Below are 15030 nucleotides of genomic sequence, written 5' to 3'. Positions count from 1 at the left end.
AAGTAAATGAATAGCCCGGGAAAATCCTTACAGATAAAAAAAAGTGCCAAAATGGCCTTCCCCCCCCCCAAAAAAAAAGGAAGTCTAATATACCAGACATCTTTATTTCCCCATCTTTATTCTCCCAACCCCATCCAAAGGTCTGGCTCTCACGAGATAAATAGAAGTGGGTAAAATAGAATTTCCTCCTTTATTTCTTTGTCCTATCCCCCATCCTGTCCTTTGTAGTTTACACTGTTCTGGTCCCCCTGCCGTGTCCTCTGGCTCCCCCATCCTTCTGTGCTTTCACGCAGGACTTCACTGTATTCTCATCCGACATCTGCATTTCCAAGCCAGGTATCCTCAAGCTCACTTCCCCCAGGAAACTGGCTTCTGCTTATTCTTTGTTTCCTGCAATACTTCCCTTCCTTTGGCCCCTCCTTTGCCACCCTCCACTTCTCACTGCCTTGGCAACAGTGTTCCTTCCCCTCCTTCCCTCCCTTTTACATAGACCTTCTTTCCTATATTTTTAATCATCTTATTTCCCTTGTGTCCCCTTGGATTCAGAGGTAGCATCTAAATTTACTCTGCCTCTCTGTGTTGTGGAGAAATAGAGGCCTAGTGTCAGCACTCAGCTGGATTTGTGTGGCACCGGGACAGACCTGAGTTTGGGTGGGATTCTTAATGCTATTTGCATCTGAGAACACATAGTAGCTCATTTATGCTCCTATGGAATGGAATGTACGCCATAAATCTGGAAAAACCCTATCCTGGACAGTCATGATCCTGTTACACTGGCCCAAAAATGCCAAAGGAAAACATAAACACGCCTTGAAAGGCTGTGTGAACGGAGCCCAACCAACAGAGGCTGAGTGTCGGGGGAGCCAGGCCCACTCCTCCTCCAAGGCAGTGTGAAGCCTGTCATTCACCACCTGCCATATTTGGGGCAGGCTTACCTCTGCGGAATGTGGGCAATTCCTTACTTTATCACTATTTTTAAGTGGATTTAGGTAGAGGAAGAGAAAGAGATCTTTTCTTTACAGTATTCCTATTAATATCTTTCCCAGTAAGGTCGTGTCTACATAAGTCTAAATTTGGTAGAAGAATATAGCTCAGTGGTAGCGTGCTTGTCTAGTATGTGTGAGGCCTCAAGTTCAATCGCCAGCACCACAAAAAAAGTCTAAATTAATGTCCTCATAAAAGAAATAAAAAATAGTTGCTTATTGTCTACGCAACGCAAAGCCACCGACTTGAGTATCTACCCCGTTGGGTTGTCTGAGTTAGAAGAGATACTGTGTCTGTTTATTCCTTAACTTCCGGACTCCTATTGTGTGTACTCCTCCTAAAGGTGTGAGCAAATGATGACATCACATGGAGCCCTCACTCTCTGACAATCAGGTCCTTTTTCCTCCCGGATGGGGAAGACAGAAATTCTTTATTCCAGCTCCATCTAGAGATTATGACGTCTCCTCGTCTATCTGATGTTGGCATAAAAGTTTTTCATATTAAGCAAATGTGTGTAAACTGGGTGATGGTGGCACACACCTCTAATTTCAGTACTCCGGAGGCAGAGGCAAGTGGATTGCTATGAGTTTGAAGCCAGCCTGGTCTACAGAGTGAGTTCCAGGACAGCCAGGGCTACACAGAGAACCCTGCCTCGAAAAACAAACAATCAAATAGTGTGTGTATGTATTAGAAATACATAATTATAACTTGCTTAGTCTGTATAACGTTACTTGCTTGTTATGTTTTTAGGACTGGCTATTTGATTGAATAACCATTTGTGTGTTCTCTGGGGAAGACTATTTTCTCCCACTCACAAGATTCCTTATTGTTCTATAGTTTTTTGTGGGGGGCTGAGGCTTTCTGGGTTCTGCCCTGCCCACCCACCCTCCCTCACCTTATTTCCACACTCTTGTTAGCCTGTCTATCATTTTTCTCCTTCAGCTCAACTTGAATTAGCCATGTTGGTAAGACTTTTTGAGCATAGCTTCTGACATTCTCAGGACACACAGTCTCACAGTCAACTCCCTAGTCCTCTGAGTCTTACAGTCTTTCAGGCCTCCTCTTCTGCAGTGGTCTTAGGTGAGTCTTAGGTGAGTTTAGTCTTAGGGAAGCTGTGTAGTAGACATGTCCATTGGGACTGGGCTCTACAGGTCTGCACTTTGATTGACTGTGGTTTTCTGTAATGGTCTCTGTGTCTTGCAAAGAGAAGTTTCCTCGATGAGAGGTGGAGACTGCACTTATCTGTGGGTATAAGGACAAATATTTAGAATGTAGTTAGGAATTACGCTGGTTTAGTGAAGTGGTGGTTGTAGGCTCTCCTCCAAGATCCATGATTTCATTAGCCCTAGGTAGTTAGCTAAGTTTCCAGTACCAGGCATGATTTCCCTCTTAAATCCACTTAGTGGCTGGTTACTGCCAAGATGTTCTAGCCATATTGCACCCTCAGGGTTATCATGCCAACTGGTCGTTGTGTTCACAGCTATCATAGCTGTGTTCAGGACTCTTGATTGCTCTCTTATCTGGAAACTTGCCCTGTGCCTTCTGTTACCATGAAAGCTTGCCCTCAGGAATGAGGCTTGAAGGTCAGTCTCCATCATAAGAAAATGCAGGAGGCTATACATCAGGATTTCTCTAGAGCTTTTGCTACTGTCGCTCCATGGACCCTCTTCCTTGCTGGTCCTAGGCATTCATCTTTTATAATCTCCTTGTCAATGTCACATTGCCTGTCTGTCTTGTCTCGGCTCCATTTGCTGGGTGTTTTTGTTTGTTTGGTTTGTTTGTTTGTTTTTATCAGCAATGGTTCTTTCCACCTTCTAGTGTTAGGGATAGAACTCAGGACCTCAAGTATGCTAGGCAGACTCTACCTCTGAACCACATTCCCAACTCTCCTGCTGTATTCACTGTGTTGTCTAGAAAGAGTTCCTTTATTTGTGTGTATCAAATTGGTGAGGTCAGGTGACACTACCTTTGGTGCAATATGTTAACATGAACCTATGGACACCCAGTAAAGATGCATAACTTCCCGCTACTTAGGTGTTTGCATTTCCATTCTTTTCCGTCCCCTCGCTATCCTCTGTATAATGAGATTCTATAGTTGGCTGTGGAATTTAAATAATTTCTACTTATTCTGGCTTTATCAATTTAAACTTTAACTTGATTTTACTTTAATCAGTTCCCATTTCTAATAATTCTGTTTTTAATTAAAGGGAACAGAGAACTTGATCCAGAGTTCTTATTACATAGATGCTGCCCTTTGGTCAGAATGAATCAGAGTTAGAGGAGAAATCAAGAATATCCCACTTTCTTTCTGACTGACCTAGATCGTTTTCATATAGGTTTCCGTTTTCTTCATCTGCTTTAGCATTTTCTTCAGAACTTTACTGTGGAGTTGTCTTGATCCTGTGCATTGAGACCAGTTGTCTGAATGGCTACCTTTACTATGTGTTGCTCTATCATAAAATTCTGTTTTCCAGGGGCTGGTAAGATTGCTCAGGCATAAGGACACTCACTTCCCACCTTCCATCCTCGGAGCTCGTGGATGAAGGAGAGATCCAGTATATGCACACATAAAAAATAAACATGTAAAATAAAGTCTGTGTTTTAAACTAAGCAATGTAGTTCACAACAGCTCACCAAAATTGTCTCCTTTGTGCGGAAAATTGTGCTCGGTCCAGTTGTGTTCTCAGACCTCCCAGGCTACTCGGTGAAGCAAATTCAGTGGATATAAGAGAGAAAATGAAAATCATACAAAAGGAAATGACTGGGTTGAGCTTAGGACCCTGGCAGTTCGGGCTAAGGTGGGGGGAGGGGGCGGAGAGGGAGGGTGAGTGCGGCTGGAAGCCCAGGGGTGAGGGGGGCTACGTGGGGAGTGAGTGAGGTGGGGACAACTAGGAAACTCTGGCGCCCCTCACTAAACCCTAAACCGAGTCCAACTGGAGCAGCTTCCAGACTCTTGGCTATGGCTTCAGAGTTGCCAGCAGTCCCTGGCCAGCGCTGCTCCATCTCGGCTAAGAGCGCCCACTTCCCCGGAGACTCCTGGATCTGGGCCAGAAAGAGCCGACCTAGACAGTGTCTCCAATCCCGTTACGTGCACCGTTTTGTCCCTGCTGCCTTGGTTCTCTGCGGTTCCTTAAGTCCCTTCCCTGGCTTGCTCCGTCCTCCTCCCACTCCACACAGGTCTCCCTCTGTGCAAGAATACACCAGACCCTGTCCTAGCCACCCGCTCAGTCCGGTGTCTACTTACGCTGCAGAGGAGGCCCTTTCATAGCTATTTGAATGGGGGGGGGGGGATGGGTGAGGAAAAATGTCGTTGTGAGCCTCCAGGTGGGAGTCCAGGGTCAGGTACTCTGCAAAGGGGCTAGAAGGCAGATCTGGACAACCGTTCCCCAGATTTAGTATTCCTTCCGAACAACCTTTACGGCTCATTCTAGGATTCCCCCGACTCACTTCCCTGTCCCCTAAACTTTCCATCCCCACTTTCCTTGCCCCATTCAGTCGCTCCGTCTTTTCCCCGTCTTTGCAGACCCAGGTCTAGATCTCCAGCCTCTGCAAACAACCCCCTCCCCGGTAACCCCAGCAGAACTTCTAGGGGAGGGGCCGGAGGCCCCTCTTCCCGCCTGTGGTTGGAGGGGGCTGTCCAGCAGTCCCAACGGGGGCGACCGTACGGTCTCGGTGCCCCGCCCGATCAGGCCACTGGGCACATGGGGGGCGGGAAGCTGGGCTCACGAGAGGGGAGTCTGGTTTTGGCAGGTGTGGGCTCTGGTCCTGCCTGGGCGGGCTCGGGGGGCGGGGACTCAGGTTACAGCCCAGCGGGGGGCTGGGGGCGGCCCGCGGTTTGGGCCAGTTTGCCAGCCTTAGGAGCGACCGGGCGCATATAACCGGAGCCTCTGCAGGGAGAAGACGCAGAGAGCTGCTGGGCTGCCGGGTCTCCTGCCTCTTTCTCCTGAACCTAGGGCCTCCTGCATGAGGGCACGGTAGAGATCCGGACCCGCTCCGTGCTCTGCCGCCTCGTTGCGCTTCGCCCGGGCCAGGCTCTGCCAGGCCCCGCGGTGAGCCATGATCCGCCTCGGGGCTCCCCAGTCGCTGGTACTGCTGACGCTGCTCATCGCCGCGGTCCTTCGGTGTCAAGGCCAGGACGCCGGTAAGTCGCCCACGTCCTCTACCTGTTTCCCTGACGTGTGTCCCTTCTCCTCCTCCTTCCCAGCGCCGGTCCGGGTTAGGGCGCCGAAACCCAGGCGCGCAGTACACAGGAGTCCACTGAGCCGAATTCTGCGAGTGAGAAACTCTGTCGCAGCATCCTCCGTGAGAGTTGTGAGTGGAGACATTTGCAGGTCCCTGCGTTAAGGAAGGATATGAACTTGCAAAGTGTTGGATGCGACAGGTTTAAACACAGATGTAAACGCGACCCCCTTCCACCAGCTTTGATCAGGAGGCAAAAGAAGCCCCATACTTAACAGGAGGAGAGAGATCATGAGACGCCTACGGGTAGACTTCCCAGCCTAGTCTAGGGGTTAGAGGCTGCGGGGCTCAAAGAGGCGCTAGACAAAGGACTAACTCTGACACTGATGGGTTGAAATCTGAGGCCACAAAGGAAAAGAGGTTCTCGGCGACCTCAGTTCCCTCCCCCTCCAGGCTGGCCCAGGGTAAAGTGCCACCAGCCGGTCTTTCTCTAAAACTACGCTCTCCCCTCGCTTCCCTTGGGCTGCAGGAACTTGACGTCTGAAAAACGTTGGGACTCCGAAAAACGTTGACACTCCAACCAGACCTGCTTTCCGAATGGTCCCCCAAGAGCACCCCCTCCACTGTCTAACCCCTACCTCCTGAGGGTCTACAATGAGTTACTTTACTGTGTGTGTAGCAGCGGATGGAGGATGGTGAGGTCAAAGAGCTGCTTATGGCTATAGCTGCAGCCTTACAGCCCTGGTCCAAGGGCGGTTTCCCGCACCTTTCCACCTCCTCCCTGGGTAAGATCCACTGTCTGGGATTATATTCAGGACAAACAAAGCCTGGAAAGTGTATTAGGTAGAGAGAATTTTCTTCCACGTGTTTGGGCACGTTTCCGACGGCTAGGATTCCAGCCTTGTCTTTTTATGTTACAGACTGTAAATCAATTGCAGGTGAAACTGGGTAGTGGGTGGGTATCAAAGACCTTCTGCCTCTGAGACTGTGCGCTCTCCCTGCCACTAGGCTGTCCCGAGGGATGCTTTGGAAGGCGGCGGGCCCTGGCGGACTTTCTTCTCCTTAGCCCGGCGGGCGCAGCGGGGACAGGGCTAGATCCGAGAGCGCAGCAATGGGGAGCCCCAGCATAGCACTTTCCGGCCTCGCCGCTGCTCAGAGTGGCGAGCGAAGCCGGGGTCGTGCGCTGGAGCTCTAGGGGAATGTCGAATGTTCGTTCGCCTCTGCCTGACTATATTTTTGTCCTAAATGTAAAAGCACACATCCACAAAGCTGTGGTATTGACTGGTGTTCTCTATAGCGAGCAATGGAGTGTGCTGTCTAAACTACTTCCCTAATTCTCCAGCGGATAGTAAAGGTTCTCGCTTTAGTGGCGAAGAGCTCTCTTGGCGCATCCTTCTTGGCAGAGTGAATTCTGCCGCTTTGGAGGGAATCTAAAACTTCCAGTCTCCTCCTTCTAGGAGAAATAGATTCTGTATCTGACCGGTTGATTTTGCACCCCAGGTTGTCCCATCTATGCAAACACCCCACCCTCCATGGTTTCACAGGACCTGATGTGGGGAAAGGCGTAGCCTGCATGGACGTCAGCAATGTCAGAAACCTAGAGTCCACCACGCTCCTCCTCTCCATCTTTCCACGAGTTTGGGAAACTTTTTGGCCGCGGAGATTTTGACCCACATCTGCATTTCTCAGCCCTAGCTTCCAAAAGTGCTGCTGGCTTGGGGAGGGGGGGTGGTGAGAGACCTCAGTCCTTCTTTGTGAAGCGTGTTTGCGTTGGGGGATTGGCAGCGATGGCTTCCAGATGGGTTGAAACCCTGCCCGTATTTATTTAAGCTGGTTCCTCGCGGAGACCTGTGAATCGGGCTCTGTAAGCGCTCGAGAAAAGCCCCATTCATGAGAGGCGAGGCCCGGTGGCTCCCCCCACCCCCGCACTCCCCGACCCCCTCTCCCACAATGCCCCCCTGTGCCCGCTTGCAGCCACCTCCCGGGCTCCGGCCCCGCGCGCGAAGCGGCGACGAAGCAAAACAGTTCCCCGAAAGAGGTAGCTTTTTAATTGGCCAGCCACAAAGAATCACTTATGCCGGGCGGCGGTAACTAGGGGGAACCCGATCGGGCGGCCAGGATGCTATCTGTAGTCCCTTTCGTGCCACAATTAGGGTGGTGCTGGCTTCCTCCAACCGCACCTAGGGATCTGGTTACGGTGTTGGCTCCTTTCTGGGGGCAGTCATTTAATCCCACTTTTTACTCTCCGGGTGTCTGTCTGCCGAAGGGCAGTGTCCCGAACCCCAGCCACAAAGAGTCAGCCAGCGGCTCTCACACCCAGCGCGGCCCGCCCCTCCCCTGGTCCTCGCCGGCCCCGGGGTGCCCTTCCTGGAAAACGCGATCAGCTTTCACGACGCTCCCTCCCCCTGCCTTCCTCGGGCTCCTCTAGGCAGTCTTGGGAGATAGAGCGCTTTTTCTTAGTCAGGACTGGACATCATTAGCCGACTCTAAGCACTCGTCACCTCCAGCTATTTTAGTGCCTGCTGGGGAGGGGGTGGGGTAATCTATCAGTTTAGACATTTTTTCCCCTGGGATCCCCTCACCTTCCCCTTGATAGTCTTGCCTAAAGGTTAGATGGGTTTCTTCCAGTGGAAAAGAACAGGGAGACTTTGATCTCTGGATTGTCGCTCTCCTGAAGAGCAGAAGGCAGGCCCGTTTCTCACCACGCCCCTTGGGTTTGTGGCTCTTCGCTATTATTCCTCCTCAGCTTTTGCCATCGCTTTTGAGATTTTAATGAGAAAAACAGCGCCGGGCGCTGCCTAGCACGTGGTGCGGGCTCTTCAGGCCCTGGCTCTCTGAGAAGCTCTCTTGCTTGTCAGCAGAGTTTACAAGTGCAGGGCGAATTCCAGACGGCAGGGCACTGGTGGAGAGGGTCCAGTTCGAGCTGTTCCTTTGCATTCTTGAAGGACGCAGGTCTAGACTGGTCGCTCTTAGCCAAGGCCAGGCATTTAGAGCCTCCTGCCCCTTGCATTTGAGTTGTCATCTTCAGACTAAGGCAAGACTTCTGGGGGCAGTGTCACTGCAGGAGGAGGGCCCAGCTTGCCTTTTAAGTTATATGCTGTTCGTGTCTCCTAAAGATTGTGGTAGAATTTTCATGCACCTCTTCTGCATTTTAGCAGCCAGCTGTATTTAGAAAATCTCATTCCTAGAGGATGACAAAAAAACGATATGACTTTTTCTTATTCAGCCAGTGTTTCCCTATTTTTTTTCTCTCCATCTTTACTGCCCCTAGGTTCCTGCTCAGAATATCACCTCCTCCTATCACCCATTTTCACCTTCCAACTCACCCCTTCTATCTCCAGCCCCCCTCCAACCATGCGGGCCAGATAAAAAGAGTATAGTAGATAACAGCCCTCCTTTATTGGTGGGTCATAATTCCCACCCCGCCCCCAACATACCCATCTTGCACAGTACAAGACACACAAGAGATATCCTAGAATATGCAGAAAGCTGAATTACGTTTTCCAAAACCAATGTGTAAGTTTATTCTGTCTGGTGTGGTCTGACTACCACCATCCCTTAGCATCCGAATCACGTCAAGTTGATGGCAACCTCTCTCTTTCTCCCCGGCTCCACTCCCTCTCTGCTCTGGCACTCGCCACTCCCACCCCTCTTGGTGCAGAGGATGCTGGCAGCTGCTTTCAGAATGGGCAAATGTATAAAGATAAGGATGTATGGAAGCCCACACCCTGCCGCATCTGTGTGTGCGACACTGGGACAATCCTCTGTGACGACATTCACTGTGAAGAAAAGGACTGCCTTGACGCCGAGGTCCCCTTCGGAGAGTGCTGTCCCATCTGCCCGGCTGACCTCACCCCTGCCAGTGGTCGTAATTTATTTATTTATTATTCAACATAAATAAATTACTTGCAGCAGCTAGCTTTCCATGGATGGTGGTCTTCTCATGAGAAGCTGCCCATCCATCTGATCCCATCAGCAGGGGCAGGAAGGCAAGGCCGCTTCTCGATTGTAGGCCGAAACCTGGTGAGACTGAGTCACCAGAGAGAGAGAGACCCTCCCGCACTTAACACCTCAGGAGTATGTCTCTGACACTTTATGGAATCACAGATATGGTTCCACAAAAGTTTCCCCTCATGAGCCAAGCCTGCTACTTACCAGACCCACAGGGCGGAATCAGGCTCTGTCTAGCTACAGCACGAATTAATTCATCCAGTGACACCCACATCTTGTCTTCTCTATAGAAAACCTTCCAGGACATGGTTGTCAATGTGGAGAAACCTCTGTCAGGAAGCAGGGGCACAGAGTGGGCTCCTACTTTGGAGTAGAGTAAAATGGTGGTATTCCCTCTATGCATTGACCTCCGCTTGGTGTTGACCACCATTTAAGAAGCAGAAAAACTGAAGGAGACCCCTGGGCTCTGGGAGTTGATTCTTAAGCTAGTGACTGTTATTAACTCCCAGCTAGAACCAGTGCTGACCAGGAGCACAGGTGACTGCTTCCCAGCACCCACACAGTGTCCCATCCCCCTACAGGGAAGGTGGGAGCACCCTCACAAGCCTTTTGAAAGGCTCATTGTTGTTCCCTTCCTATTCAAGTAGAGGAGAGTTGAACAGAGAATTGAGAATCGAGAAGCTGCCTTTCCTGAATGCTTCCCCAGCACTGATGCCTTGTAGGGCTGTAGACTCTCAGACACCCTGAAGTGTTTAAGGGGCCCATGCCAGTGCAGTGGTGATGGCCCATAGGCCTTTGCTGCTAAGGTTGGGTAGGGACTTGTTAGTTTGGGATGGCCCTGGCTGCAATGCTCTTTGTAACTTCTGTGTCCTGCTCTTTTTTGTGCTTGCTTCAGGAGACTCCACGCTAATGTAAGGCTTCCTCAGCTGTAACTCTTCTTTGGGAGGGCATGGGTTGGGAAGGGGCCTGACTTCCGGGTCTCCTCTGCTTTGTCCCCGTGGTCTCTTTCTTGCTCTCAACCATTTCTCGACACTATGCATGCTTTTTGACTAATAAAGTTAGAGACACCTCCATTCCTTGTGAGTCCTCAGCAACAAAAGGGCTCTGGGACCCTAAGCCCCCCACAGAGGGATTGGGAGCAAGGCAGAGGAATCTGCTCCCTTCCTTGGTTGTGGTCCTTTCCTTTGTTTGATCTTCCAAATCCTCCAAAGAGAGTTTGAATGATAGAAATGGTTCCTGTCTCACCTTCTCCTCTCTTTCCCCTTACAGGACAACTAGGCCCAAAGGTAAGCACACTGTTTTTAATTCACTTTAATTACATCCCGCTCCTCCATATGATGTATGTGAGTGTGGCCACAGTTGTGCTTTGATGCACGAGTGGCGGCAGGAGGATAACCCTGAGGGGCTGGTTCTCTCCTTCGACCATCGGTCATCAGGCTGGAGCTGCAAGAGCTTCTAGCCACTGGGCCACTTCACTGGCTCTGTGTGTTTGTTTTCCCATGTTCTTCTTCAGAAGCAGAGATGCTAATCTGGTCTGTAGCTCTTTAGACCTCAGAAGATGTCAGTCTAGAGGACAAGAGCAGGCTCGGGTGGCAGGGTGGGGTTTTTGTTGGGGCAAATTGGTTTCACTCAGCTTATTTCTGTCAACATTTCATGTTGCAGGGCCAGAAAGGAGAACCTGGAGACATCAAGGATGTAAGTATACATTATCCCCACCACAACCCATGTATCTGCTGTCTGAAATGTACCCCTCTAACCAACAGTCTGTGGCTCTCTCTCACACAGATCGTAGGACCCAAAGGACCGCCTGGCCCTCAGGTAAGAAAGGGAAAGATCCCTTGCTCCATTCTTCCCTTACTGCAACTGAGCCATTGTGGTCTCTGGCCTCATGGCATCACACCGTGCTCCTCCTCACCTTCAGGGACCTGCTGGTGAACAAGGACCCAGAGGCGATCGTGGTGACAAGGGAGAAAAGGTGAGTCGTCGCCCGATGAAACTGATGAAACGTTCCTTCTGTATTCCCTGATGGCCTCATGGGGGGTTCCCCGGGGAGCATGGCTCTAAAAACATCCTTCCACTGATGCCTTTTTCTCTTCCTGGCAAGGGTGCACCTGGACCTCGTGGCCGAGATGGAGAGCCTGGTACCCCTGGAAATCCCGGTCCCCCTGGCCCCCCAGGCCCCCCTGGTCTCCCTGGCCTTACTGGAGTAAGTGTCCTTATTTCTCCTTTCTCCTGGCAGTACCCTTAGAACTGTGGCTTCTAAATTGCTACTTTCGCTTACCTGACTGGCCCCAGGACTGTCATCAGTATGTACATAGTCTGTTCATAGGCTTTGCCTCAGGCCTGTAATTGAGTGGGATCACATATGAGGCTTGAGGCTGTGGCGCTAAAGGCTAGCTTTTCTTCTCATTGGGTTTCTCTAAAGAAGCCCTTCAGCTACCTGGCTTCCTGGCACCCATCATGCGGTTGAGTCTTGGGAGTGGGTGTAGGGGTGTGGGAAAAGAATAACTGGGCACTTGTATTTCTCTGGAAGAGCAGTGACCACTGTCCTTGAAAGACATTTGTCCATGGTCCTTGCCAAGTACATTCCAAGCAACTATTCATTCTCATGAAAGAGCCCCACTGAGTGAAGGTGTGTGGCTACTGTCGTGTTTGGAACCACACCAATCAACAAATTATAGGACTGCCCAGCTTTTGTAGGTGTGCCATTTGGAAGTTTGCTAAGTCTTAAATTCTTCAATCTAAGTGGGCTCACAGACGCCTACTACAGCCCTCCTGAAATATTTCAAGACCAGATTTCAGGACTTTGCCAGACATCAACAATTTGGAGAACAAAGAATGCCTTTTAAAATTGATATTTTATTTATGTAGCATTTTAGAATATAAAAGTTTACAGAGTGTGATGGTCTTGGAGTACTACAAATAACACTTGATTCTCCAGGGAAGTGATTCCGCCACTGTGGCGAGAACACGGTCCTGAAACTTCGTCAGTGTCTCTTCGGTAATTCTGATCAATCCGCAGCTGGTCTCTGATAACTAGAGAGGATGTTGAATTCTTTCCCTCCCTGGCAAACAAGACTGACCCAGGGCCCCGCAGCCTCCTAACACTGTTGCCTTGGTTTGCAGAACTTCGCCGCCCAGATGGCTGGAGGCTTTGATGAGAAGGCTGGAGGTGCCCAGATGGGAGTGATGCAAGGTCCGATGGTAAGACAGCCGTTCTCAGCTGCCCAGACAGGAGGAGGCCATCCTTGGTCCTCTGCCTGGTGGATAACTGTCCAGAGCATCTCCATCGGTTCTGTAAGACCTCTCATTTAGTTAGCTGAGGAGTTCACCGGTTTTTAACGGTTTGAAGGACGCTCTGGAGTGAGTAGGAAGGATGAGGATGGAGAGATGCATAGAAGGCCAGTCGCTATTGCTTTTGGAATGAGAACTGAAGAATGCAGACAGCAGCTACTGTTCTCCAGCATCCACAAGGCTTCCAGCAGGAACTCTCACCCTGCGGCCTGGCTTGGCACATGCTAAATGAAATTCAGACTTTAGTAAACATGGCTGCCATCCAGGAGAAAGCAAGGCTAGCTTCTCGGTTCAAACGGTGCCTATAAATAAAAAAATAGACGTTTGAGTGGGGAGTGGGAACGAAGAGGGAGCAGCCAAGGAGGCTTTTGGCTCCTGCCCCCACAGCGTCTTCTTGTCCTTTGTCTGGCTGCTGGGGGAGGGGAGAAGATTCAATCCTGAAGCTGATGATACCGCAGACTCAGTAAGTCTCCCGTTTTTCTGTTCCAATGCAGGGCCCTATGGGACCTCGAGGACCCCCAGGCCCTGCCGGTGCCCCTGTAAGTGTTCATTCTTTTCCTCTTGGCATCATTACAGATGCCTGTCAAGCTTCGATGGCACAGTTTGGGGTGTCAACACGATGTCATTACTTTCCCTTCTAGGGCCCTCAAGGATTTCAAGGCAATCCTGGTGAACCTGGCGAGCCTGGTGTCTCTGTAAGTACCATAGGCTGCCCTCTCTCAGGGGTTTCTGGGGACGGTCTACCAACCCACTTCCAAGCTCTGCCAGCTCTTTCCCACAATTGGAAGGTCATAGAAAATCCAGATGTAGATGTTACCCCCCACCTTCGGAGCACCTTTCTAGAGAACCAGCGTGGCAGGAACTCCCATCATGACACTTCCCCCTCTGGGGACCACCAGCCTGTGTTGCCCCCTCCCCCCACCATGATCTCCTTTACCGTTTTGTCCTGACCTTTTTGCCTTTCTTCCTTGTAGGATAACTAGCTTCCAAAAGTACCATCCTGATTTTTGTTCCTTGTATTTCCCTTCCAACGATCTCTTAAATTCTCTATTTGCAGGGTCCCATGGGTCCCCGTGGTCCTCCAGGCCCTGCTGGAAAACCTGGTGATGATGTGAGTAGGCCTGAGAAGCCCCCATACCTCAGAGAGGGTGTGTGCTGAGGCTTCTGGGTAAAGAGACTTCCTGAGGAGCAAGACTAGCCAGTCCTAAATTCCAGCTGTCTACCACCCACACACCCGCTTGCGATTTAGCTTGCCAGGTCTCTGGGGATGGTTTCAGATCTTATGAAAAGAAGAATAATTAAAACATCATTAACTTCAAGAAGAGAAACTGAGAAGTCAGAGAAGGGACAGGAAAACGTAAGGCTTAAAGGCACAAAGCTGTAGAGTAGAAAAACAAAGAAAGAATCGTCCACCAAACACCCGCACATCATCTCCATTGGTAATGAGGTAGGAAAGCTCAGCCTGAGCCAAGATGTCTACAGAGGATGAAAACAACAAAGAGATGGGAGCCGGCTTTCTTGAACTCTTTTCTTGACTGGCATTGCACAGTAAAACCTCCTGCGGTCAGGACATACAGGCCAGCCCTCAGAGCTCTGGGCAGGAGAGCAAAAGCTTGCTGGAGAAGTTGGAGACTAGTGAGGACCTAGGAATGTGCCAGAGAATAAGCCGTGACCAGGAACAGGCATCCTGGGAGGGGGCACCTGCAGGAGGTGGGCGGATGCACGGCTGTGGAACACACCAGTTATGCTCATGGGGCTACCAAGAAAAACGAGATCTCTTTCTGTGCAGGGTGAAGCTGGGAAACCTGGAAAAGCTGGGGAAAGAGGCCTTCCTGGCCCTCAGGTAAAGCTCCACCTTTCCTAACCCCACATGCTTTTCCAGCCTCTCCCCATACAGTGACCATACAGCTCACTTAGCTTGATTAACTCAGCGTGAAACTGGGAACTAATGGTTCCTTCGTATATCCTGCCTTCAAGTTGGCGAGCATAGTTGTGTGAGCACAAGGTGATGGCCTGGGTTTGGCTGAGGAAGCTGTGGAGATGCCTGGATGCCTGCTTCTTACTGGTGGCCCAAGGGAGCTGTACCTGTGGGCTCTCCAGCAGCCTCCAGCAGCCAACAGCAGTCTGGTTTCTTCTTTCTCCTGAGTATTTCCCCTTTGCATTGCAGGGTGCTCGTGGATTCCCTGGAACCCCAGGCCTTCCTGGTGTCAAAGGTCACAGAGTAAGTATCAGGGGTAAGGGTGTTGGAGAGCAGGGGCTGCCTAAAGAGGAAATATTTGGGGGTATGCATGTTATTTTCTGTGTGGGTTCCCAGATGTGTGATGGAAGCTTTCTCTTGTTTCCCAGGGTTACCCAGGGCTCGATGGTGCTAAGGGAGAAGCTGGTGCTCCAGGTGTGAAGGTAAAGGACCAGGAGACACACAGGGGTTGGCGATGAAGCAAAGGAGACATTCTGTCCAGCCGAAGGGCTTAGGCAGTTGGAACGTAATTGGGAACGCCCAAGTCTGCATCATGGTAGATGAGCATCGGCCTGGGAGCCTGGAGGGATTGACTCCCCTAGAGTTGAAACTGGCATGTTTCAGCCCTCACCGAATCACGCAGATCTCTCAATGACTTATTGGGA

General features: G+C 50.6%; 1 protein-coding gene across 2 annotated transcripts in view; it reads left to right on the top strand.

Moving 5' to 3' along the window:
- Positions 1-4974: 4974 nt before the first annotated feature.
- The window catches only part of Col2a1 (collagen type II alpha 1 chain), a 28801-nt gene continuing 18745 nt past the window's right edge, over positions 4975-15030 (top strand). The window contains exons 1-14 of one of the 2 annotated variants that reach the window (XM_041642575.1): positions 4975-5125; positions 8825-9028; positions 10384-10400; positions 10777-10809; positions 10900-10932; positions 11036-11089; positions 11219-11320; positions 12241-12318; positions 12903-12947; positions 13050-13103; positions 13466-13519; positions 14198-14251; positions 14576-14629; positions 14755-14808. In XM_041642575.1, the coding sequence (XP_041498509.1) occupies positions 5041-5125; positions 8825-9028; positions 10384-10400; positions 10777-10809; positions 10900-10932; positions 11036-11089; positions 11219-11320; positions 12241-12318; positions 12903-12947; positions 13050-13103; positions 13466-13519; positions 14198-14251; positions 14576-14629; positions 14755-14808 (921 nt within the window). In that variant the 5' untranslated portion in view covers positions 4975-5040. The remainder of the gene's footprint in view (positions 5126-8824; positions 9029-10383; positions 10401-10776; positions 10810-10899; positions 10933-11035; positions 11090-11218; positions 11321-12240; positions 12319-12902; positions 12948-13049; positions 13104-13465; positions 13520-14197; positions 14252-14575; positions 14630-14754; positions 14809-15030) is intronic. The other variant, XM_041642574.1, reaches the window with a different exon arrangement.

This window comes from Microtus oregoni, unplaced genomic scaffold, assembly GCF_018167655.1.
Source record: "Microtus oregoni isolate MIOR12 unplaced genomic scaffold, Mior012 000077F_ref0000221, whole genome shotgun sequence".
NCBI classification, from domain to species: domain Eukaryota; kingdom Metazoa; phylum Chordata; class Mammalia; order Rodentia; family Cricetidae; genus Microtus; species Microtus oregoni.
The sequence above is the reverse complement of the archived record's forward strand: the minus strand, read 5'-3'. Positions and strand labels throughout refer to the sequence as shown.